This window comes from Micromys minutus (genome assembly GCF_963924665.1).
Source record: "Micromys minutus genome assembly, chromosome: 24".
Lineage (NCBI taxonomy): Eukaryota > Metazoa > Chordata > Mammalia > Rodentia > Muridae > Micromys > Micromys minutus.
The window spans coordinates 37,848,318-37,874,675 of NC_137959.1; the positions used below are offsets into that span (position 1 = coordinate 37,848,318).

The window sequence follows — 26,358 nt, forward strand, 5'->3', positions numbered from 1 at the left end:
CCAAACACAAGTCTTATGTTCTAATTCTGGACAGGTGGGACCTGTCCAGTGGCCCCAAGCAGTTAGGCGTTATCTACTTTCAAATCAGTATCACACACTCCTCCACACCTCTCCTGCAGTCAGGCCACATGGCTGCATTTGACCTATGCATACATGACCACAGATCCCAACACAGAGACAGACCCTCGTCAAAGAAAACCCAAGTGGGCTTCTTAGAACTTTGCTAAAATTATAAGTTCTTGGGATCCTGGTTCTCGGAGCACCCTGGCTCCAATGGTTCTACATTTAGGAGAATGTTCTTCCACAGACAGTCTAAACTGACACAATTAAACCCTGTAGGGGCCAAAAACATAAGATTACATTTGAGTAGAGACAGAAAATTATCTCCCTCATAAGCAAAGCATTCGTAATGTTTTTCTGAAGGTGACATCTTGTGGTGATCTTTTGGTCCTTGTTTGTGACCACACTCCCTGTCAGCTGACAGTGGAGCTGATCCATCGGGAACTGTCCCCCTCCTCCATTAATGATCACAGGGCGGCAGATAAACTACTGGTTTTAAATTAGAGCTGTGCTCACCATCCCTCCCTATGAACAGAAGTCTATTATTTTTAATTATGGCTTGCAAAGCAAAGTGAGCTCTCGCCCTCTTTATGACATATCTGGCAATATCCTGTCAGTTGAGATGACTTGGTGCCGCATCAGCAGACACACCCCTAGCTACAGCCTCAACCGTTACTCCAGAAGAGACTGGAAATGATCAATGCCGTTTGCAGAGACTTGAAATGGGCAGGAAGGAAACATGGCTCCCACCTTAGTTCATACCTTGTTGTAAACCGGAACACATATGACATTTAGAGATATGTTTTCTGGGTGAATTAATAAACATATCAGCATAGGGACATGTGATATGGTGTGTGTGTGTGTGTGTGTGTGTGTGTGTGTGATTCTTGTTTAAACATCTCAACAGTGTCATCATTAACCCAGCACCCTGAACGAAGAATGCAGAAAAGATCTGGCTCCAGTCTTACTTGGGCCATCCACTTGATGGGCCATAATCAAGAGTTATTAGTTTCTTTTGGACAGAAGGTTCTAGAAAGCTCTCTGTGTAAAATTATATTGCTCACTGAGAAGTCAAAGGGTTGGATGGATTTGTTCTTGCGTGTTGGGGAGCATGGCATCTTTTTCTCTGCGCCGAAATGGCGTCTGGCATGATATATTGAAATGCATCTTTATTTCCCAAGCCTTTCCCTCTATGAGGTGTAAAAAGTCACACCAGCTTTACAAGCAGAGTTTATGGACTTGTTTTTTCCACAGCTGCCACATATCCTACTATTGCAGTTCTGGGCTTGGAGTTGAACCCTTTGCCATGCCAACGTCCAAGTGGAGAAAGGCTCCTTAGTCCCCCGCTGGCGAAAATAGCATTGTCTTGCCACTTGTTTCATTAAAAAATAATTGCTTTTCTTTCCTCTCTGCTTTTCAGCAACAGGGAGCTGCTACCACTGTCTACTGTGCAGTTGCTCCAGAGCTGGAGGGCCTCGGAGGGATGTATTTTAACAACTGCTGCCGTTGCCTGCCGTCTGAGGAGGCTCAGAGTGAAGAGACAGCCCGGGCCCTGTGGGAACTCAGCGAGAGGCTCATCCAGGACCGACTGGGCAGTCCCTCGACCTAATCCGAACCCCATAATGTTGGGCAAACCTCCACCCATGCTCTGATCCTCGCCACAGTCAGCCCCATCATCCTGGGTGCCCTGAACTTCCAGTGCAGGGCAAAGAGAGAAAATAAGAGCAGCTGTAATCAATGGGCGAACATTATCATCAGTGGGAAGCAGGAAATTTCAAGGGATGATGTCCCTTTTCTAGGACAGGGTTAGTCATGGGACTGCCTGCTTTCCTGGTGTTGAAAATGGAAGCATGGTTAGCATGTAGGTTCCCTTGCTCACAGTAGAAAAACACACGATTTTCTTACAAACTTAGAATAGCCTAATATCCTCTTGACCTACCCAACTGCCACCATTGCCACCTCTGCCACTCAAGGCTAGCTTTCCCCCGTTCACATGTTCACTTCTCCACGCTGAGTTCAATCCTGGAGGGCCACGGTTTCATCCGTCCCTACCAAGTCTGAGCATGTGTGGCAACTTGAGAGAAATGCAGTACCTCGTCCCAACAGAACCAGTGTGACAGTGCCATCAGAGGGGAGCAGAGTCGGTGTGTGCAGAGCTGCTGGGTCCCAAGCGCCATTCCCTGTCCTCCTTGCCAAAGTTAATGCAAGCAATTCTTTAGAAATTATAACTAATACATTTTACATTTTGGAAATCATTCCCTAGATAATCAGGCGGGTGAGGAAAGAGGCAAGGCATCCTTAAGATACATGGGTTATGCTTGAGGTCGGAAATGGGTAAGGAGTTCCCTCTGTTCTTCACAGTTCCAAGAACAACTTCTTCAATGACTGTCCCAGCCTCTCCGTCCTCCGGAGATAGCTTCCTCTGGTTCCTGCCATCTTATGATTAATAAAAGAACATGCTTAACTATGATTGCCTGAAGTGTATGTTGTTTGTTTGAATGCTCGTCCTGCTTTTTGTTTTGTTTTGTTTTTTTTTTTTTTTTTGTGTTTGTTTTCTTTCTTTATTTTTTAGAAAAGAAATCTAGAGGAAAAATAAAAGCACTTCTTGTAGATGCCAGGAAAACACCATTCTTGATTCTTCTCTGAGTTCCAGTTTACTTTTTGTGCTTTGTGGGCCGAGTTCGGTCACGGGACAAGCATGCCAGCATCGTATTTTCTGTGAGAGAAAGAAGAGAAGAGTGAGGATGGTGCTTTAATTGTGTTGCTTCCTAACTTGCAGACATTATTTCCCTCCTCCGGGGACAGTCCCTGGAATCATCAGTTGCTCAAGAACACCCGCTTTCTCCACTTACACCATGGTCTCCAGACAAGGGGATATGGAGTTGACTTCAGGTAAATTAATATGCCCCTGAGTCCTAAGGACCAGGCCGTCCATGTATTCATTGCCCCACATGAGAGCCCTCAACGCTGCATTCTGAAATGCAAAGTTTAAGGTCAGCAAGATACAGAAGAGTCCTCTGCAACGTGACAAGAGACTCTTTCATTAAACACAGAGAAGGTGAGGCTGGAGATTTTCATATATCACACAGTTCCCCCTCCCCCTGGGATGGCAGCATCAGGTCACCCAATAACACAGATCTCTGGACCTCTGCCTCTAGGTGGTCATGTGAAATAACATTGCTTTTCAGCTCCTCACAGCCTAGCTCCAGTCTCCCATGCCATCTAAGTCAACCCAGAGGAGAAGAAACCCCACACTTAACTCACAGAACTACAAAGCATAGTACAGATCTGTCATTTCTAAGCCTTCAAATCTCCAGATCGTTTGTTACACAGCAAAAGCTAGCCGATAGCTCTCATTTCACTGAGCAATAAACATTTCCCCCACAGCCTGGTTGTTCTCTCTTAATTAGAAGCCCAGGTGCCTTGCCCATCCTCTGCTCGAGCAATTTCTCCCTTTCATGTAGAACATCCTCTAGACTTCTTGTATCCCTCAAACCTGCCAAACATACTCTTGATTCAGGAGCTTCTAATCTACTGATCCTTTTGTGGGAATGATTTTCTCACATAAAGGTTTGTTTCTTATTGACTTCAGCTCTCTGTTCAAATGTTACCTGTTTCCGATAAGCTAGTGTGTCTGGTCACTCCGTTCACATCATCACTGCAATGACCCCTCCCTCCCCTTAATGTTTCTCCTTTTAAATACAGAATAGCATTGGAGCATGTTATCAACCATCCTTTTCCTTTCCCCATAGTGTAAGCTGCTTGAACCTGTGACATTTGTTGAGTTACCTAAGGGTCTGGACAAACCATACCCTCCTTTGCATTGGCCGTTCAAGGGATTAAACTGAGGGCCCGAAAGCAGCTTCTCCATAGCCTATGTCCAGTGAGTAGCAGCTGAGACTGAAAGGCAGCTCTGTCTGCCTTCAAGCCCACGAGCCCTCTACTACACACCCTTTTTATGGGTTGACCGAAGATCAGAAATGTCTACACATTAAATTTAGACAAGGAGTGAGTCACCCACAAAGGAAAGCTAACCTTCTACTTAAGGCTGGCCTTCTAGAGCCAATGATGCTCTGGCACCAGTGCCATAAGCTTTACCCATGGCTTTCATACCCGCCACTGACCCAGAAATCCCGGCTTCTCTTCTACCCAAATAGCCTTCTTCCCCTAACTCTGTTCCAGCTATAAATAAGTCTGTTCCCAGCCTGGACTTAGCTGTGAGTGAACTCGATGTCCAACATCCTAATGAAGCCAATAGAATACATCCGCAGAGAAGAATGAACCATCTCCTCTTCGGTCATTTTCTGCCCTGTTCTTCTCTGTCCCCGTCTCTTTAAGTCCACAGAGGCATCTGGTTTCCACATCCGTGCCCGAGTGAGTCTTTGCTGCCACTGATCAATTGGAAAGCAACTGAGGCAATGGTTGCAGCCTGCGGCTTTTGGCTTTGCTCCTTCAGAATGAGGAGATGAGCAGTTTTATTTCGAACCTCAATGAAGAGGAGGCCTGATTACTTTGTCAAGGTCAGTGCTAGGCCAGAAGGTCTCAAATTGCAAAGTGCCTGCCAATTCCCATTGCCAGTACTTACCACTGTTAGAAGTTTATGTTAAAAACAACCACACACACACACACACACACACACACACACACACACACACACACACAAATACACATCAAAACCCAAACCCTAAAATATCAACACCTATGTACCCTGTACATCGACTCTGTGCCTCCTAACATAGCCCAATTCAACATACCCCGGTTCATCGCTGAAATCACTTCAGAACACTAAATAAGGTCATTATGGATGAGCCATACGATTACTGGGTGCTGATCTAATTTGCTGAATGTATGAAATGAGGTACCACCAGGAAAGATAACTTCGAAAAAGGAAGCCGAGCAACACTCCAAATTTAAATACAGACTACGTCCCCTTACCATATTACCTCCAGAGTCTTTGCTCTTGGCTCAAGCATTTAATTTTGTATCTTTTCTCTTCTTTCCCCACAAAAAATATCTTGTTTTATTTTCCAGTCTTTTCTTGACATGAATAGATGCTTACTATGTCATTTGGATGGGCTATCCTTAGAGGCCCTTGTTTCTATGGTGGGACATTCAGGGAGCTTCTAGTTTGTACTTTAGAACCAATGTCTCAGCATCTCTAAACATATAGACTTTTCTTCTTAAGAGTTCATATCCCTAGCATCGGTATACATGGGAGTCCAAAAAAAAAAAAAAAAAAAAAAAAAAAAAAAAAAAAAACCTCAAATTCACAGGGCTGGTATGTTTCATGACGGCATGCTGACCAGAAGCATGTGTGTTTACAGCCTTGTCAACGCTCTGTGCTTTTTACTCTTTCAAAGTTATTTCGACATCCTTTTGTCATGAGCTATATCTTATGAATACTATTCCCGAGCAGCCAGCCGCCTTATAAAGACATCTGTCCTCCCTTTTCCCACAGGGTAGAGATCAGAATTTTAATCGGCATGGAAATTCTGAGCAAGCGTACACAGAGAGGATCTGGGTGGGAAAAGAGATGTCCAGCCATCTTTACCAGGTATTCAAAGAACATCTCTTCCTTTGGTTTTCCAATCATCAGTGTGGCAAGGCAGTGACCTCATTGGAATCTGGTACCCAAACCAGAACGTGTGCCATAAATGTCTTCGCTTCCCATTGGCTTCTGTGTTCATGGCACTAGCTGTGGGTCCCCCAGAGGGCCACATCTTGATAGCTGAGAAACTGTCTGCATTTATTAAATGTCATCTGTGCCACACTAATCAGGGAAATTGTCTGTTTTCTTGCTGTTGTGTTTATGGGGCCATCTTCAACTGCATCTTTGAGTAAGGAAGCAAAGCTGCTTTGAATGGATGGAATATAAATATGTAAATGGCACTCTCTGCCACTCACAGAGGAGACAGACAGACAGACAGACAGACAGACAGACAGACAAAGACCCTGTCTCTAACCCCCAAGGAGATTCCCAGGCACTCTGTTCTCTGGTGTTGATCTGTGTCTCATTGGATGGTGGGCACCCTGCTAGAGGAGACAGATCCTCACGGGGATTCATTTCCTAAGTGTTCATGAGTGTGTACTCCCAACAGCTCTCTTGCAAAGCTGTCTGTGTGCAGGTTCATCTCTGACTGCCAGTCGTCAATGTAATTCTTCCTCTTCATCAGTAAGTCATTGAACCCTGATGCCATGGCTTCTTGTGCGACTTTGGCTCTGACCCGATTCCCTGTGCATGCAGCATTTGGGCATTGTCTTGTCTCTCCTCTGTACCATATCTCCCAAGCTTCATCTTCTACTTCTAGTGATCTATAAAATGGTTCAGACGAGTTCATTAAGTCTTAAGCTGAGGGGATTAGGGAGATGGCTCAGCAGGTGAGGGTTTGTGGCACTAGCATGAGGCCCTGAGTTCGAATCCCATCCATCCAGGCAAAACAATTATAAGTAACCACAAATGCCTATAACCCCAAGTCTTCTTGGCACCCAAGGTGGAAGATTGCTGGGTTTTCCCAACCACCAGTTTAGGTCCAGTTACAGTGACATACTCTGCCTCAAGGAAATAAAACAGATCAGGACACTCAACATTCTCTCCTGTCCTACCACTACACATGTGTGCATATACCACGAGTATACAACACACCCAGTTCCCACACCTGTTGTAAAAAAAGGATTTGCCTGCACTTGTTTTCTCCTTTAAATCCTCGGAATGAGATTTATGCAATTGGTCACTTAAGAAGTCCTATTGGAAGAGCATTGATCTTAAAAGTGATTGTTGGAGTCATTCATCTTTGAAACAGCACGCATTTCTGCTTTGATGAGAGAACTCAACAGCATGCTTTGTGCTTTAGTTTGGGGGAGAAAAATCAGAAAAACACGCACGACCACACTTGCCTCACAGCGACCAGTTGAAACACTCTGATATATTTTCTTCTATTTTGGAAATGGATTTTCAAATTTATTTGTGTCTTGCTTCCTCCATAAACTTATAAATTACGAAATAAATTCCTTTTATACCTTTCAGTGCCTTTGTGATCATATATTCAGTAAAGAGATGGATATATAAGCCTTAATTTATGATTTGTTGTTGCTGCTGTTATTGAAGTTAAGATCTTTCCCCACCAAGGTTTTGTTTTAGAGACAGATTTGGGTAAATACATTTACATAGGCTCTTGAGAGAGGTGGTTGCCTTTCTAAAAGTATCAAGGAAGCTTCGAGTTCCAAACAATACAGTACCAGCAGACAAGATACTTGTCTTGAGCCGCCTACGTGGCTGGCTTTCATCTCTACTGTGTGTAAGGGAAGTTTGGGGGGCGGTGGCCTCACAGATGTTTTGTATTCACGTGGACTAACTCTTGATTGGCTTATTTTCCTTAGATGACCTGCCTGCCTGGCACTTAGAAGCAGGAGTCTTGGGATCCACCTGGATCTAAGGCTGAGAAATACAGGAACCCTGCATCAGCGGAAATAAAAACCGGCTGAATGCAGAAAACGGAAAGGCGCCTGCTGAAGTTTGGGGTCAGCTGGACTGCCTGCCCCTTCCTGGTGCTCACAGTTCTGCTGTGTAAGAAGCTCTGGGGAGTCTGAAGGTTTTCCTGGCAGCACTAGGACTGGGAGTCTGCCTGCTATGCCAAGGTGGCCCTCCCTTCCTTGCTACCTCCTTTGAGAGTTGGTTCTGTTTCTGGGGACCCCTACCTGGGCTGGCCTAGATTGGAGGGCCTGTAAGATGAAGTGCTTGGCCTTTTTGGGCTTTCATGGCTGTCTTCAGATTCATTTCGGGGAGGCTAGAGAGATCTTATCTTCCCCAGATAAGTAGCCAAAACATTCCGATGCGTCTCGCTGCTTGATGTCACAAATTTTCTAACACCAACGCATCTGTGTATAATGTATGTCATGTTTCCATTCAACAGCAGCAGCAGAAAACTGTTGTTGAGAATAAAATAGTCAATAAAACCACAATGATCATTACGGATAGGACAAATCGGGGTGCAGGAGATAGTCAGTCTGGAAAGTACATGGTGCGCATGGGCAGAGACTGAGTTTGAGCCCCAGAATGCACACTTTGAAAAAGCAAGGCATTTGCTTGTAATCTGGGACTTGAGAGAAGTGAAGACAGATGGGCAAAGTCCCCGGGACTTAATGACCATCTGAACTGAATCAAGTTGGTAAGCCCCAGGGTAATAAGAGGCCTTATCTCAGAAAAATAACATAGAGCATGATCAAGGAGGACACTGGACACTGCCCTATGGCCTGCAGCCACATGTCTACACACATGAAAATGTACACACAAAACAGTACCAATACCCTGGCCTGGAAACTTAACTTCTGCATATAAATTCTAAAACAGGACCATTCTAGAAGCCTGGGCAGTTGATAAGTATGAAAGTATCTCTGTCTCTCTCTGTCTCTGTACTTCAGTCCCAGCCTACTGATGTACACACACACACACACACACACACACACACACACACACACATTTAAGAAAATGAACAATTCTGTTCTGATACATAATTGTAAATAACAGCATCAGAACCCCCCAGGCACGAGTGGAAATGTGTCCCTTGAAGCAAGAACAATGATAGGGAAGCGTGGGCTCCTCTGATATGTTTGTGTTGGAAGACAAGCCTGTCAAGTCCTGGGTGCTAATGCCATGGCAGGGACGGGATGGATTCAGTGATACTTACGAAGTGCTGGCAAAAATAGAAGTTAGGATGTTGTTAGGTCTCTGTGCACCTACTTAAACATTTTCTAAAATTATTTGTGTGTGTCTGTGTAATGTATGTATGTGAAAGCCAGGGGTTGACCCTGAGCCTCTCTTCCTTCATGATCTTGGCTTATGTTTTAGGATAGGGCTTTTTCACTGTCTGGAGCTCATAGTTTTAGCAAAACTAAGCTGGTCAGGGAACCCAGCAGGGATCCACCTGTCCCCATCCTTCCCATGCCTAGATCTGCTGTTGGTTGCTGTGGTTCCAAACTCTGGTCCTCAGGTTTCCACAGCAAGCACTTCACCCCTGGAGACATCTCCCCCGCCCCATCCATCCGGCTACATGGGGAGATTGTAGGACAAGGGAAAAGACAGGAATGAAAGTAGTTCTATCTTCTGGACAGAAAATGAGCTGATGCTTTTGGTTCGTTCTCATACCCAGTTGCCACGTTTTCTGCAATCTGAGTATCAGCTCCATCGCTTTTCAGAGAGCAGGAGTCGAAGAAAACAAGAGAGCACGTCAGCAGTCATAAGACATGCCTGTGTGTGTCCCTGAGGCTTATAGCCAGGCTGTGTGCTGACCGGGATGCAAAACTGATTTTCTAGAAAAATCCCTGGGCTCGGGTACGCACAGACATGGATTTTAAGGTTCATCGGAACCGAGTGGAAGGCATGAAAAAAAAGTGTATCTGAAAAACATAATCAGGGTGATTATTATCTTTTATTTTTCTTTTTTTAAAGAACCAAGTAGTTGCCTGTAATTCCTTTCAGAGCTTTATATACAAGCAGCACCTCTGCGTGGCTTCAACCAGGGAATATTTAAAAGGCACTCTCTTCTCTGGAGTCTGACTTTCTCCCAAGGTTATATAGCATAGTGTATTTCTTCAACTCCTCACCTCTTTCTCGGTGCAGTCCTATTAACCATGAACATTTGCAGCCAACTTCAGCAAACCCTTCTGTGTGCCTGTATGACAAGACTGTGTACTGTAATTTCCCACTCAATTTGTGTTAGAATGATAAGCCTGAACCTTGAGTTCTTTTCTCCATCTCGTCTCTCTGCACGTGGGAAGTTTTCAGGAAAGCAAAGGGATACTGGTAAAGACAGCTCCGCTCGTCAGCAAACCTTGAATAAGGTCATTCAATACAAAAATTATTGGCAGGAGCTAGAGAGAGAGTTGAGTGGGTGAGAAGCCCCTGTGCAAACCCGGGACCCTGCGTGTGGATCTTCATCATTCACATAAAAGCCTGGTGTGGTGACATGTGACTGTAGCCCAGAACAGGAAGAACATAGGCAAGAGGGTCCTCCCGGCTCATGGAACAGCTAGTCTAAGACGAATTAGCAACTGTAGGGTCACCAAGAGACCCTTGTAAGTAAGGCGGAGAGCAAGAGAGGAAGAGAAACCCTATATCAAACTCTGGTCTTTACACATGGAAGCACTCGTGGGTGAACTTGCCTGCTTATAAACGTGCTCACACCCACAGAAGAAATTCAGTGATGTTGATAGAAGTTTTGAGTGAAGAGACATCCTGAGCAGAATAGCTGCATCCTTTCTCAGAATCCCGTACCGGAATTGCTTTGGGCTTCGAACATTTCCAGAGTTGTTTAAATTCCGTGGGAGGTGAATAGAACTAAAAAGTGCGCAGTCTACAGTGAGAATATAAATAACGGTGGCAAGTTCCAAAGAAATTGAGCCTCTAAACCAGCATTATCCATGACGGCATGTACCCCAGATCTAGTTGCAAGATGCAGAGAAATCAAGCTGGGATCAAGCTAGAAACTCTTGGTGTGTGCTGCTTGGGGTGATAAAACATCAGTTAGTTTATCAGCTGTGAGTTCTAGGAACCATAAAACCAACCTACTGAGCAAGATGCTCACCTGTGTAGTGTTGGCACAGGGGGTGTGCAGGTAACCAACCACTCTCTCATTTCCCTCTATAGGAAGGAACTCGTGCCTGGTATGGTGTTAACAGCCTGGTTAACAGCCCAGGCCGGTGGTATTCATAAGCCTAAGTAAGAAATTGACCACTGTTTAACTAAATCTCTTTATATCCACAGGCAAAAGCTACTCTCAGTCTCAGTCAGAGAAGCCTCTTTGTGCAGTGAGTGGTGGTGCCCAAGATGCTCGGAATAAGTGAGAATAAAAGGATCACCCCCAAAGGAGACATTTATACTATCCCTTCTAAGGTGGAGGGAACATGGCTGAAGAAGAGATTGGAAGTATGTGAGAGCAGGCAGACAGAGAGAGGCTGTGAACATCTTCTAGCTTCAGTTCCAACCACCATGATTGTGATCTCAAAATGCTGCACCCTGACACCACAAAAGACTGGCCCTTTTGATGTCCATGGAATGGGGAAGGACTCCCAAAGCTATACTTTATCAATGAACTATTGGCTATTGATAAATTCTGAGAGGGAAAGAACATCATTTTGGGTTGTATTTATGCTAATCCCACTAGGAGCCTAACTCATGGATAAATAGACAACCCTAGTTAAACTCAGTGGATTGCATGTAAAACAAAATAGACGTGAACCTGAAACAGATTTTGAAGGGAGTAGGAAGGGAGACAGGGGCAAGAGGGAGATGAGAAAAAGTAGTGTGTGACAGTGGTCAGTATGCTAAGTGCGTGTGTGCAATTATCAAACAAGACATTTAAAGAAGAAAGGAAGAGGAAGGAAGGAAGGAAGGAAGGAAGGAAGGAAGGAAGGAATGAAGGAAAGAAGGAAGAAAAAAGATAACACCAAAAGTAAAGAATTTTGTCCTTAACAGACACCATGGCTATGGTAGAAGTCAGATCATTTTCTGTTTACACTTATATCTCTAGATCAGAATGGGCTGCTCTGTCCTCTGGCAACAGGTTTTAGTGTGGCCACAAAATAAGCAATAACTCAGTTGTCAGAGGATGTTCTTGTGGGTGCCCACCACTCATGTGGAAGGCAGGCGTTTTGCAGGGTGTCTCTTTGATGGCCTGTTAAAGAGCTGCCTGACCCTGCCTCGGCAGTGAGAGCTGTCTTTCTATTGTCTGTGGAATTTGCTCTGTGTGTTGAGGGAACTGCCAGCCCTGGCAGAGAACAGGGGAGCTATAAAAGTGTCAGAATATTATGAAGAGCCTGAAGACTGGGGCCCGTTGTTCTGCGCTGGGCAGTGAGGGAGGGCTAATGGTGTGCAGCATGTAGGCTGTGCAGTGTTACCTCCATCCATCTGTGGAGAGGGGAGGGAGGATACGGCAGACACAAGCAGGCATCATCCTAAAGCTCCAGATGTGGGACAGTTAATTCGACCATCAAGGGCAATGGTAGTCAGCAGAGGGTCTAGGAAAAATCAGCAGTAGTATTCCTTGTTTCCATTTCAGAATGAAAGATTCTGGGTTTAATCTTGACAGAGTAGTGGTAGGGTTTCTACATTTTCTTTCTTCTAGAACAACCTGATTTCTGCAACTGGAAATTGACAGTAGGTTACGTAGTATTTTCAACTTCATATTTATAGACTTTTTGCATACAGCATTAAGCATGCAGTCCACCATCCAATTAAAAGGGAGTCTTATCAATTTGCAGAATATTGCTCTCAGAAAAACATTATAAACACTACTCTGAATCCTTCATCCTCTAGAGAGGAGCATCAGTCACTCAGGGCACCTTTGAGCATTTAGCCAACAATCTTGTAAATACCCAATAGACAGTTCTATGTTTGGGGAACTTGTAGGCAAGTTCTCACTTGGAGAGCCAGCCTTAGCCTTTGTTTAGTTAATTTTCTGGAGTTGAATTTTAAGGAGTTTTCCTGAAGATTGCATGCAGGAGGTGGTGAAGGTCTTGACTTCTGCCCTTGGCCTAGTTAAGACGGCTTCTCCTATGGGATCTCACAAAAAGGCCGAAGTAGCTCACAGTATGTGTGACCTTCAGATGAGGCTCAGAGTGTGTGCTGTCCAGTGTGGCCTCAGCTGCAGGAAGACAGCCTAGACTCTTTCTCACCTGGCTGGGTGGTCTTGGGCCGAGTGAGCAAGACTGTTGACTTGAAGGAATTCTGTGATTTCAAGAAGGCACATTACACAGGGGGATAATCTCAGGTCGGATCTGACCCTTCTTGTGTCTGGTTGTCCTGAAGATGATCCCTCCACCAAATTTCTTTTAAAGGTTGAAAAAAAATCAGGTAAGAAGACAGCTTTGTCTGTAAATGCTTGATATGCAAGAATGTAGACCCAAGTGTGATTCCTCAGAGCCCACATAAAAGAAACAGGGATGGTAGAAAATGTATGTAATCCCAGGACTGAGGACATAGAAACAAGATCACTGGGACTTTCTGGCCAGCTCATCTAACCAAACTACAAATGCTAGGTTCATTGAGAGATCCTGTCACAAAAAGTAAAGAGAATAGTGACTGAGAAAGACTTTGACCTTTGGCCTCCATGTGCATGTGCATGTGTATCCACACATATGCACACACACACACACACACACACACACACACACACACACACACACACTAAAAATATCCATAATGTATGTAAAAGTAGTTCTCATAAATTCACTATGAAGAACATTTTCTGAACCTGGATATTTCTTTTCTAGCCCAGATTTCTAATATTATGTTTCAATTTTCATGAACAAGGAGACTCAGGTGTTGTCTCTTGGGTACCACGTACCTGGTTCTCTTAAAAGTTTTACTTTAATTTTTAAAATTTGTATGTATACATGTGTGTCAGTGGAAGTATATGCCATATATATATTGGTGTCCTCAGCCTCCAGGAGAGGGCATTAGACCCCTGGAGCTGGAATTGCAGGTATTTGTGAGCTGCCCTGCATGGGTTCTGGGAACCAAATGCATGCCTCCTAGGAAAACAGCAAGTGCCCTTAACCATTGAGCCATCTCTACAGTCATCCCCTCTTGTTCTTTTGAAACAGGGTTTCTCACTGGTTTGGGCTCACTAAACTAGGCTGGCTATCCAGCAAGCCCCAGGGATCCACCTATCTCTACTTCACCAGCCGTGGGATTACAAGTGTGTGCCACCCTGCCTGCCTGGCCCTTTCATGTGAGATCTGAAGATCAGACTCAGACCCTCTCGTTTGCATGCTAAGCACTTCACTGGCTGAGCACTCAAATATTGATTTTAAAAATTCACTGAAAAGCAAATTAAAGTGAGGGATGTCATTTTCTTCCCCAGGCACATTAGTTTTGCCTTTGGTGAGAGGGGGTGAAGGGAATACCTGGGCATGACAGCAGGGATAGTCAAGGCCTTGTGAAAAATCAGGAAGCCAACAGTTCAGATACATAGCTTACCCACTCTTTGCCCATGATCTCTTCTGGGGCACGGCACTGACATTTTGAAAGCTAAGCCCTTGCTAGCACTATTGGATTAGCTAGACAAGGTTGAAGAAAGGAGAAGGTCACCATATTTTGACCTGGTTCCTTGGGTAAAACTGGATGAGAGCTCTCTGTACAGTGTGTGTGTTTCAACTAACTATCAGATAGAAACTAGAAAGAAGTCTCACTGAGACCTCCGTTTGAACAGTAAAGGAAGTGGACAGGCATAGAAATGAAAATGATACACATAATGGATCCAAGAGCTCTTCTGCCCCATCTGTGCCTCACTCAGAGGAGTTGGGATGACAAAGAGGGTCCCCATTGGAAGCACATTGACATTTGATAGCTACATAAGTGGCTTTAGACCTCCAGATATAAATTGGAATAAGATCAAACTACAAACTCTGCATTTATTAAGCATTTTGAGACATGCATCCCACAGCATGGGGGTTAGCTAAGTTGGTAAAATGTTTGCCTTGTAGGCATGAGGACATGAGTATGATCCTCAGAACCCATGTTTTCAAAAGGATGGGCATGATCCTTTCCCATGTGCTTGTAATCCCAGCACCAGGGAAATGGAGTCAAGAGAATCCCTGGAAGGTTCACTGACCACTAGCCTAGCATTTGGAGAGAGGTCCAGACAAGTGAGACTCTGTTTCAAAAAACTGTTACATGATGACTCCAGAGGTGGCTGTCTGGCCTCCACATGCACATGCACACACATGTGTGCACACACCTACACCCACACATATGTGCACACACACTCACACATCACAGATCTAGCCACCCTGTCAGTTCCTTCACTCAGGAGCAACCTCTTTGTGACCAAGGTCCCAGTATCTGTTTCCCACTGACATTGGCTGAAGGCAACATGTCTCTTCACACTTGAAAGCCACACACAGCACTTTCTCCAGGGACCGCCAATTGTGAGACTTATTTGAAAGACACCAAGCATTGTTAGTTCAGCACAGACCACCCAACTAATTTCCTTTTTGCCCTCAGCCAGATTACAAACAAAGACCCCAGAGATGTCTAGGAAATTAATCTATTAATAAAGACTAGCTTGATAATACACATGATAATAAAATAAATGAATATGTTCGATATCGTATAAAATAGTTGGCGATCACACAATGGAGTGTTCGTTGTCAGTTTGTTAGCATGTTTCATTACACCCTGCAAAGAGTTGTAAAATAGTGTATTATTCATGAACTAACATGTTTTAATTACTGTTAGTGCATATTTAGTTTTCAAATGGTAGTTGGAGCTGTATATAAATCTCAACTTCCAACTCTGCCAGAAAATGTTCCCTAAGAAGGGGCCACAAACTGAGCTGCACCCCCCCAGGCTTGCAAAGACAGCTAGAGGAAGGAATCCCCTGTCTCCTGTTGTGAAACAGGACTGGTGGCTCCCGGCTTTGGATCACCTAATAAAGAACCAGCTTCCGAGGCCATCAGCCATAGATGTCATCCTATACCCAAGCCAGTCCAGACACAAGTGGGTAGGATCATTTATCCTCCCTATTCTCTTTATGATCTTGGCCTTGAAACTTAATGTGCAGTGGAATATGAGCAGACAGAGGACAAGGTCATCAATGGATACATCTCTTACATGCCCAACACTCATCAGGAAGCAGGCCCTTCTCTCGGGGCATCAGTAGTCCAAGGAAGATAAATGCACCCAAGAAGAAACAGAAACCAGAGCCTCAAGCCAACTTCATCTGGACCAGTTGACACTCAGTCTACAGGCTGATTTCGGCACCGCCTTTTGAGGTGGTTTGTGACACAGCTAAATCTAATTAATATACATGTCATATGGGAAGTCTTTGACATGCCCCTGATAATCCTTAAAACAATGGTGTCTGCTTACATATTTCCTTTTTCTAGAGGATGTATGACCAATAGACATATCAATTCCAGAGAAAGTCACAAATTAATTTAAAAACAAACAGCGAGCTTTGGATTGAAGGCCGCAGGGACACCTATTCCAACTGGAATCTATTCCAACTTGACTCACTACATCAAGCTGCTTCTCATTTGGACAAACCTGTTTGTGTGTTTAGGAGATGAAAGACACAAGGACTCTCAATAATGAATGGCAATTCTTCACTTCAGTGTTGGAATTTTAGGCTAAGCACCCAAATTCCTGTTTGTTTAGGGAGCTATCATATTAGAAATTGTGGAGACAGTGATGATCATCATTAGCTCAGTTGGTAGAGCCTCAGTGCCTAGCGTGATGAATCCCTGGGTTGGATTCCCCCGTCACATCATGAACTAGGAATATTGCTATATGTCTATAATCCTAGAAACTCAAGAGGTGGATCCGGTAGATAGGAGGATCAGGAGTTCAATACCATCCTTTGCTACATAGTGACTTGGAAGCCAGCCTGGGCTCCTTATATAAGACCCTGTGTCAAAAACAATGGAGTCATCACACCCAGTTGAGTGTGATACATGCAGTATTAGCTCCAAGAGACATGGCGCTTGTTACTGTTTTATCCATCTGACAATCAAGTGGTAGAACCAGGAGCAAAAGAAAGACATGGAGTACCTCCAGCCTGTACTGCCAGCCAAGCTTCCCCATAAAACAAGTTCTTCCTCTCCATCTCCCAAGATATCCTTTCTCAACTTTCCCTTTTCTGGTTTCTTAGAGCCCCCAGCTTGGCTGGAACTCCAGGCTCCGTTAGAGCTGGCTGGTAGTCCTGGAATGAACTTCAGACAAGCATCTGGCTTCAAAATAACTATCTCTCTACATGGGTACAGAGAAATGTATGAGCATCTGGGGTTCTGATGGACTATCCTGATGTTTGTGCACAAGTTCTGCCCACCCTTACCCCACAATACTTCACCCTGCTTGAAGCTTCATATCCCTCCTTATTTCTTTGCTGGGTGCCCTGAGGGTGACTCCTATGTATTTATCAAATTCTACAATTCAATGGAGTCCTCAGGTGATTTTCCAGGGTCGGTCAAGCATGTCTGACTTTAGTTCTACCAAACCCTGCCTTTCCTCTCGAGTAAATATCTGTGTCATATGAATTTGCTGGTTCCATTTTTCTCCATGTCTCACACATCCATGAATATACAAAAATCCCCAAATGTCTTATCCTGGTGTCCAGACTTGAAACACCAGAGAACTTGGGTGGAGTTGCCTGGGCCAGCCTCTGAGGTGGAACTAGAGGCCCCCATCCCCTTTCTTACCCCAGAGTTGGTCTTCTCTTCTAATTTCCTACCTTGTTGTCCAGGCCCCTACAGCACAAGAGAAGATTTCCATCCCCCTTCTTCTGATGGTGTACAGAGACCATCAATTTCACCCTCCCCTCGCTTCTGTCTCCTAAAATTATAAAATTATAACTATACATTATATAATGCTAAAGTTATAGGCAGAAGCCAACATACAAAGCTGAAGTTTCTTTTCCATTTTCTTTTCTTCTTTTGTCTGTGTGCCTGCATGTATTTGGGTGTACCTGTGGTTAAAGGTTGATGTCACATGTCTTCCTCAGTTGCTTTCCCTCATAAATATGCATTTGTTTCTTGGAGACGGGGTCTCTCTGTATGTTAGCCATGGCTGTCCTGGAACTTACTCTGTATACCAGGATGACTTTTTCACTGAGATCTACCTGCCTCTGCTTCCTGAATACTGGGATTAAAGGTGGGCACTATCTTATATTTATTTATATTCTCCCCCCTGATATTTTGAGGAAGGTTATCTTACTGAACCTGAGGCTCACCAATTCAACTAGTCTGGATGGCCTGCAAACCTTAGAAATCCTTCTGTTTCTGCCTCTCTGGTGCTGGGATTCTGATAGCACTGTCTTATTCAGCTTTTTTGTATAGATTCTGGGTGATTGAACCCAGGTCCTCATGCTTACATTGTGAGCATGTTAATAACTGAGCCATTGTAGCTTCTTATTATGAGCTTTAAAAGAAACATACTCCACCCACAGGGCCGTTGACTCTTAGCTCTCCAGGGACAACCTAGCAAGCTTTATGGCCATCCAGAGCTCGAGAGGACATTTGTAATTAAATTCTTTAGTGCTCTACTCGACCTCATTTCAACTGGGCCATAAGTTTTGGAAAAAAAAAAAAACTCTCAAGTCCAAAATTTTAAATAATGCTTATGAGTTAGTTTAGAACATGGGCTGCTCATATTACCCCAATGGTGGGAAACACTTTGATCACTGGGACACAGTTGGGGAAAGGACCATTCCAATTAAAATGTTTTCAGGAATCTCTGCATAATAAAGGAAACTTGCCTATACTTACAGGTGAAATAATAATTAAAAAGAGCCCTTGTAATCTTGTGCGTAGTGTTCCAGCTCACTGTTGGTGTCTGTGTACCAAGACAAATACCTCCCTAGAACTGGGAGCCACAGAAACAATTAAAGAATAAATCCTGGGCTCCCATTAACACCCGACTCTATTAGCTGACTCTGTCTTCAGTCACATTAAAGCCCCATGGAGTTTGCTAGTGGCTGGGGAGGAAACATCGGGCCCTACAGAAATGAACATGCCATTCCGGTCAGTAAATCTCTTCTGTAATTGGCTAATAAGCATACTGCTTGGCAAATAGCTGCTAGAGATGGCTGGTTGAATATTTTCTCCATTTTTCTCTCTTGCTTCTCAAAGGTCTTCTAGCTTGGGGGTGGGTCTCTTGAGTTTTGAAATTCTGGGGACCCAGAATCTTCAAGTAGGTGAGGTCTAAATTGGAGACCAGTCATGATAAAGATTCCCTCTTAAAGCTTGCACGGGTATTTGGCATCCCAAAGCCTCAATACTACCAATTCAAGGCTGGGTCCTTCCTTCTTTGTTTGGTCAAGGACCTCTCAGTTGCCAATCAATTGCAATATCACACCCTATAGAGCCAATCTATTTGTAGAAATCATATAACGCAGTCCCTTGTGGGCCAAACCGTTCTCAGAGACGAGTTGATAGTCCAGCCCAAGGTACCATGAGTGTCCCATCTTGGTGAGCTCTGAGAGGTCACTTTTACTTTCTTCATTGACCTGGTTTCTGTTTACCTTTGTCTTTTAGGGTGTTTCCTTCCAATTGTGGAATAGACTTGGCCTGCTTCCTGCTTCCTGATTTCTCAGGTGTTGACCTGACCTGCCTTTACCACACCGCCAATGAGGTCCCTTCCTGGGGCTCATTCTTCTGAGAGTCTCCTGGGACAGCTGACATAGAGAGGGGCCACAAAAGAAGCTTTATCATGTTGAGAAGCTCCTAAAAGGTTGCACCCAATGCTTCTCCACATTAATGTCTTTGGTCTGTAGTATAGTATTGGCTAATAATACTGTCCCTCAGCACTTACTAATGCCTGGAGTTTTGCTCACTATTCTAGAACACTGCTCTCTGGACATTCCATGACCCTTGCCATCTCGAAAACTGTACCAATTCCTCTCACAAAGATCAGAGCCTCAGAAAAGGAGGAAATTTGTGTTGTTTAAATCCCTGGGGTTTAGCATAAATCTGCATAGAGTAATTCACAAATTTGATTAGACTAGCTGGGCCAAAAGTCCAGGGATTTTCCTCTCTCTGCTTCTTCCATTCACAGCACCACACGAGGAGGTCATGTAGATATTGGGTATCTGAACTCGGGTCCTCATGTGCAGACAGTAATATTTTATCCAAAGAGTCATCTGCTCAGTCTCCAAAATCATCATCTTAAATAGATGATCCGTGATAGCACAGAGTGTGTCTCCTGTTTGTTTGATGAAGATCATTACAGGAGTGGCCAATCTGGACAGATGGATGGATGGAGAGCTAGGTGGCTGAAATGGGTCCCTGGGCGATCATGCATAGGAGAGGAGAGAGAAGAATTTGTCCAAGTAGTCCAAACACTCCTTGTGTATGTTCCTGCAGCACTACTTTCTCATTAGACATAACACGGAGCAGGAGGGGATATTGCAGACTGCCACCCATGGTCATCCAGCTCTTGTTAGCTGCAGCCAAACAAAGACACCTTCCCAGAAGGCTTTGTTGGCAAAAAGAAAGAAAGAAAGGAAGAAGGAAGGAAGGAAGGAAAGAAAGAAAGAAAGAAAGAAAGTAGGAAGAAATTAATTATATGTGCCTTCACTAACTTCCATTTGAGTTTATGTCAAAACAATTTCATTAAAAGATGGAAGCTAGAGATACTGTTCCAGCACACTCAAACCCATGTGAACTGTTTAGCAATGTTGCTTTGAAAATAACCACTGCCCATAACATTTTTGAATGAGCCCAAATTCCATTCATTTTCTTCTAAATATGCTTAGAATGTCAGCATAGGACATCTTTCTCCAGCATGTTTGACTTTGCTTCCCAGACACACACACACACACACACACACACACACACACACACACACACACACACACACATCCCATTGAGATTCTATCCTGGCTCTATTCTGCTTACTGTCCAACTTCTGGTATGTTTGGCATGGAAATAGATAATTTTTACTAATCTAAATTTCTCCTGATAAACAGCAAGTTTTAAAAGGTGATTGTATCTTAAATTATGTATATATGTGTTTGTGTCTGTGTATGGATGTGTGCATGTGAGTTTAGGAGGCACATGGGAAAGCCAGAAGCATTAGATCCCCCAAGTAGCTGCACTTGCAGGCAGTAGGGAGGTGCCTGGTGCAGGGACTGGGTTTCTTGGGTCTTCAGGGAACCCAGGAGCTAATGCATCCTGGGCTAAAATTTTACCACTAGCTACATCTTCAGCCCTTGGATTTCTTCTTTCTTCTTTTTAAAAAGTTACCTACAAAGAGTTAAGAAGGCTGCTCTGAATTAAATGTGCTACCTGATCACACACGTTGCTTTTCAGAATTCAAAGCAATTTTCTCTTCCTTACGGTCTTGCTAATATAATCTGGCATCTGAAATAATAACTATATTTCCAACAGCCTGAGCTCTCCCACTTCTTTTAGCTCTCTAATTTCTTACATGATTCCCCTGGTTTTACAAGTATTTTTAATAGACCAGTGTTCCAGATTTTTCTATGCAGTCAAATCCTTTCCTAATCAGAAGCCTTGTTTTTCCATAGGAATTTAATTCCCTCTGCAGAATTGTACCGGGGCTGGGCTGTTCTGGTTTACATTCTCTGACATGTTTTCCCTCCCCTGAAGATTAACTTAACCATCGCGTGGCTCCGTCTCGATCCCTCGTATCTCATTTTCACTTTAGAAAAGCATTCTGCTTCTGTTCGGTCGCTTATGTTGCATATGCTGAAGATGAGGCTTTCAGACGTGGGGGTGTGCTTTCGTGGATGCTGCCCACTGCTGCTTCTTAAGCTGCAGGTGATGCTCTCATAGGCTGAAATCAGCACCCAGAGCCTGGGACTCTTCAGGGAAAGAAAATCGCACAGCCGGGTGCATGAACCGAACTCGGCTGTAGTGATGGCTCATTCCCGTGGGCGACCCGATGCAAATTTGTCTTTAAAAATCAGCTCTATGGGTCATAGAGGAACATAGAGCACCGATTTGGTAAGAATTGCTTTTAAAGTTTGCACTACCCAGAAGTTTCTTTCTTTAAATGACTGGCTCACAGCCTGTCCCCTCCCAGGACTTGCCAAAAAATATAATAAATAAATAAACAAACAAACAAACAAACAAACAAACAAAACTTTTCAGTTTAAATATTCTTCCATAGAGGAGCTTCCTGCTCCTCTGTAAACCTGGTCTCCTTGATTCTCTATGTCTGCTTCCCTCCTTTGACCTTAACACACCACCTCCTGTCTCTTTCCTTCCTTCTTCACACCCTCCCTTCCTCCCATCCTGGTTTCCTTCTCTCTCCCATCATAACCGTGTCTGCCACATGCTGTGCTTTCACCCCCATTCTAAATTCCACACATCTGTAACCTCACATGATTCTGCTTCTTGCCAAACTCCGCACCGTGCCAGACCCAAAGAAGGGTTCAGTAAAAGATTAAAAAAAAAAAAAGAATGCAGGCCCCTGGAGGTGACAGGTTCATCCACCCCCACCTCGGCTCTCTAGCACGGGCTTGTGTGTGAACTGCCTTATCCTGGTATCTGTGCCATCTCATCAGCCCGTTTCTAGTTTGCCGTAAATCATCATCACCATGTACCTGCTAATTTAAAACCATCCTTCTCAGGTCTCTGGCCAGAGGTGGCTGTGGGTTCTCCCTCCCCTAGAGAGTATGGTGACGGTGATGGTGACAATGTAGTCCTGCTCTGTGCCTCAGCCTTCGAGCTCTCCCTCGTGTGCCAGCTGCACTGAGCGAGCATTTGTCAGGGCTGTAATATCCTTGCATAGAAGGTCGTACCAAGAAAAGGGGGCTTTGGGTCAGATTGCACTAGCTGATCTCCATGCCTCTGACCGAGACGATCCACAGAGAGCTATAGTTGTTTTGTTTGACAATACTGCTGCCTTCAGTCCCTTAAGAGGCCACAGAGAAACACAGCTTACCCAGGAAAGAATGAGAGACTTGAGCTAAACCCTAAAGATTCTCTTGCTTCTGCACCTTGCTTTTGCTCCCAGTACATCATGGGTCGTCCATGTCTCTTTCTGGTGCTAGGAGGAGACTGTTCTTCTGAGTGACAGGGGGAGGGGTGTGACAACACATCATTCAATGATGAAGAGCCCAGTTCTGAGACTCCTGAACATTTCCTGTCTATTTATAGAGAATCTGGGATCCCATCCAAGCAGGCCTGCTGAGGGCCTCAACCAAATAATAAGCTCGTTTGAAAAGTCTGTGATGTGGTGATTCTACCAACTCAGGTCATCAGCTCACCTCTTACTTGCTGGCTTGGGCTAAGATGTGCAAGGGTGATCAGCGATCCCCGATGCCTGCAATGAAGGGGTTCCCCAAGACTAAGTATTTTCAGGACAAAAACCAAGACAACCCTAACTAAACTGCGCCGTGGGTGGCCCCAGTTGCATTTCATTCCAATAATGCTAAGATTCTAATTGCAAAACCCATCATCACCACTCTCATTGTGGGGACCAGAACTGGGATCATTCCCAACAGCCCTACAGCTGCAAGACTCAATCTCAATGAGGCTAAATAGGCAGGTCTGATGGGGCAGATTTACACACAATTGATTTTAATAGAGTAGACTGGGGCCTGCAGAGACAGCTCAGTGGGTAAGAAGGATTTCTATGCAGGCATGTAGGATCTGAATTTGAATCCCTACTACTAACATGAAAAGACAGGCAAGCACGGTACACAGGTGTCCATAACCCTAGCACTGCGTAGGGAGTAGGAAGGAGGATCATGCAGGCTCACTGGCTTGCACATTAGCTCTGGGTTCAGTGAGAAACCCTGTCGCTAAGGAATAAAGGGCAAGTCACAGAGCAGGACATCCAGTGTACACTCCGGCCTCTGTCTGTACACACCAAGGTGTGCACCCTCTTCCCCACGTAAACACTAAGAATAGACTGTGTCTGCTATGCTTTTTTATTCAGGTTCACACATAATATTCATCATGAATATTTATCGTTATTCCTATGGACAAAACCTTGATGTTTAAATCAAAGCACCACTCTTTGTCCCTTCCTCTCCCCTGTTCCTCTCTCCCTCCCTCCCTCTCTCCCTCCCTCCCTCCCTCCCTCCCTCCCTCCCTCCCTCCCTCCCTCTCTCTCTCTCTCTCTCTCTCTCTCTCTCTCTCTCTCTCTCTCACTCACTCTCTCACTCACTCTCTGTGTATGTGTATGTGTGTGTGTGTGTGTGTGTGTGTGTGTGTGTCGTGCATAGATCCCTTCAAATGAAATATTCTCCAGATGCCTAACTTTAGAAAACCTTTAAAGCAAGTCACTTCAGTTACAGAAGAACCACAATCCCTCAATTAAAATTAGCATCCTTTGTGACTCACTGGTCCATTTCATCCCTGCCTGCATACATCTAACAATATTGGAGTGAGGCATCCCATAAACTAAGTATGCTTCTGGGAAAAAAAAAAAAGTTGTTGTGTAACGAGTCAAACAGTGACTTTTTCGCTCTGTGTCCCATGTGGTCAATGTCACAACCACTGAGTTCTGCCTTCCTGGCAGGAAACAGAGACATAGGCTGGTATAAAGGAATGCATTAGATTGGGTATCACTAAAGCTTTACCAACAGACAGAAATAGGAATTTTCAATGACCCTGACTAAGTCAAGGAGCTCATTGACATTCTTCCCTCCGAAAGTTACTTACAAGAAATCACTTGATAGTCTGTGCCTCAGTTTCCTGCACTGTGAGAGAATATATAAATAAAATGAACGAGGGTAGGGTATCTAAGAAGACTCTGGTTTTCCCACTGGTTTTGTTGGCCCATAACGGAAAGTCTATTTTTAAAAACATAAAAATGTTGTCCCTTGTGTGTGGCGTGTATGGGAACGTGGGGACCAGAGGGCGCTGCTGTGGAGTCAGCTTCCCCTTTGCACCTTTACCTGGATTGAGGGATTGGGTTTGAGGCTTGAGTGGCAAGCTCTTTGCCTACTAAGCTGTCTGTGGTCCTACAAGGTCTACTTAGCATTCCCATATGGCACATGAATTAATAATTCTGTGAGTTGTGGTAGGGTCTAAATAGGACATTGGAAAGTGACACACACAGTGTTGATGATCCAGTCCCCACTGAAGCTCATGGAGACTTTGTTCCAGCTTTCATTGCTGTACACTTTGTGGTTGTGCACACCACAACTCTGAAACCATGAAGACCCCTAGAACGGATCCTGGACCCGGGTTGGCAGCTATATTTTACCCAGAACAAAGTTTCAGCTCCTCCCTCCTTCACCCCACCCACGATGAATGCCTGGAGCTGGCAGAGTGCCCAGGCTTCTGTCTGGCTTAAGACATTATTTGATTTTATTTTGCAATTTTTTATGAAAATGAGAGTGATGTTCACTTACATATCTCCACCAGTTTTCCATGCCTCATCTGCCCAGGTATAGCTGTCTCATCCATAGGAATTTTACACAACACTCTGACATATCCTATGTCCTATCACCTAATGGACAGATGTGTGTGTGTGTGTGTGTGTGTGTGTGTGTGTGTGAGAGAGAGAGAGAGAGAGAGAGAGAGAGAGAGACAGAGAGAGAGAGGGAGAGAGAGAGAGACAGAGAGAGAGACAGAGAGAGATGAAGAGTGGTCATATATATTACTGATAACCATATGTATCCCTGATAACATTTTCATCATCTTCCTTTGGCTTCATTCACCAAATCCTCTCTTCCCTCTGCATCTCTTGACCCTTGGTCTTGAAAACAGGAATATTTTCAATTCTTTATGTGCTGGGGTGCTTGCATCTTGACCATATCTAACTCACCTCTTCCTGAAAATTCTGGACTCTGGGCAACCATAACCCCTTCTGTAAGGTTTGAGCATTTAATTTGTATCTCTATGTCTTAACCTTTCTGAGACTCCTATGTGTTCCCTTTCTATCTTTACTCTCTTGTCTAATATTCTAGGGATGGTCAATACAGTTCAAGTTTGTAGTATACATGTGTTCCCAAGTTCATTTGTGAGTGAACCTCCAAACAGTGTTTAGGTATCTGTAAAATAACTCAAACTTTGAAAAGACTCTCTACAATTTGTTTCCTCTGCTATCTAAAAATAGGCTGCACCATGCATATTTACATTACAAAATTATTCCATATGCCTCACTGAAAGTGAAAAATAATGAACAAAGAGAATAATTAACTATCGTCCAGAGAAGGATATAAACAGACTCCTGTAATTATGAGCACTCTCTCCATTTCCTTCCTTTCTTCCTTCCCTCTCTCCTTTTCTTCTTCTTCCCTACCTGGCCTCTCTCCCTTCTTTACTCCTCCTCCCTCCCCTCTTTCTCTCCCTCCTTTCTCCTTAATCCTATATAGTCAGTTAACACAGTAGCATCAATATTTGTCTTTGTTATTGCCCTCTTAGTGAACAAATACCACTCTATGACTTCATAATATTCCATCCAAGCATCGTCTTATGTTTTATTTCATCATTTCCATTTTATTGAACATTTGTTTCCAATTTTTACCATTATAAATAATACTCCAAGCAACATCTTTGTGCACAGATGATTTTTATGGTACCTTAAATTACTTATTTATGGCTGAATGCTACAGGTGGAATGACTCCGTGAGCGTTTTAGAGATTGCTATATATTTTTAGAGGAGAGATATTGTCAGGGTCTGCGCTGGAGGAATATGGTATCTACAGACTCCTTTTTTCTGACTGTGCTAGAATCTTCATCTCAGGACTGCTCTCCTACAGAGAATAAACCTTCAGCATCTTTCCATTCAGCCCATTACCTTTACACTGCACCAGACTCTTCTTGCCTTTAGCTTAACTTGCTGTCAACTAGCACTGGATCAAGGGCAGAGACCAAGC

General features: G+C 44.1%; 2 protein-coding genes across 3 annotated transcripts in view; one reads left to right on the plus strand and one right to left on the minus strand.

The window, feature by feature from the left end:
- The window catches only part of WWOX (WW domain containing oxidoreductase), an 875,039-nt gene extending 873,369 nt beyond the window's left edge, over window positions 1-1,670 (plus strand). Inside the window, exon 9 of the mRNA XM_080937461.1 lies at window positions 1,481-1,670. Coding sequence (XP_080793587.1) covers window positions 1,481-1,669 — 189 coding nt within the window. The 3' untranslated portion in view covers window position 1,670. The remainder of the gene's footprint in view (window positions 1-1,480) is intronic.
- A 994-nt stretch (window positions 1,671-2,664) lies between these two features.
- The window catches only part of MAF (MAF bZIP transcription factor), a 342,209-nt gene continuing 318,515 nt past the window's right edge, over window positions 2,665-26,358 (minus strand). Inside the window, exon 3 of one of the 2 annotated variants that reach the window (XM_080937463.1) lies at window positions 2,665-2,776. Coding sequence is in view for 1 of the 2 variants with exons in the window: in XM_080937464.1 (XP_080793590.1) it covers window positions 2,746-2,776 (31 nt within the window). In the remaining variant the exon portion in view is untranslated. The remainder of the gene's footprint in view (window positions 2,777-26,358) is intronic. The other variant, XM_080937464.1, reaches the window with a different exon arrangement.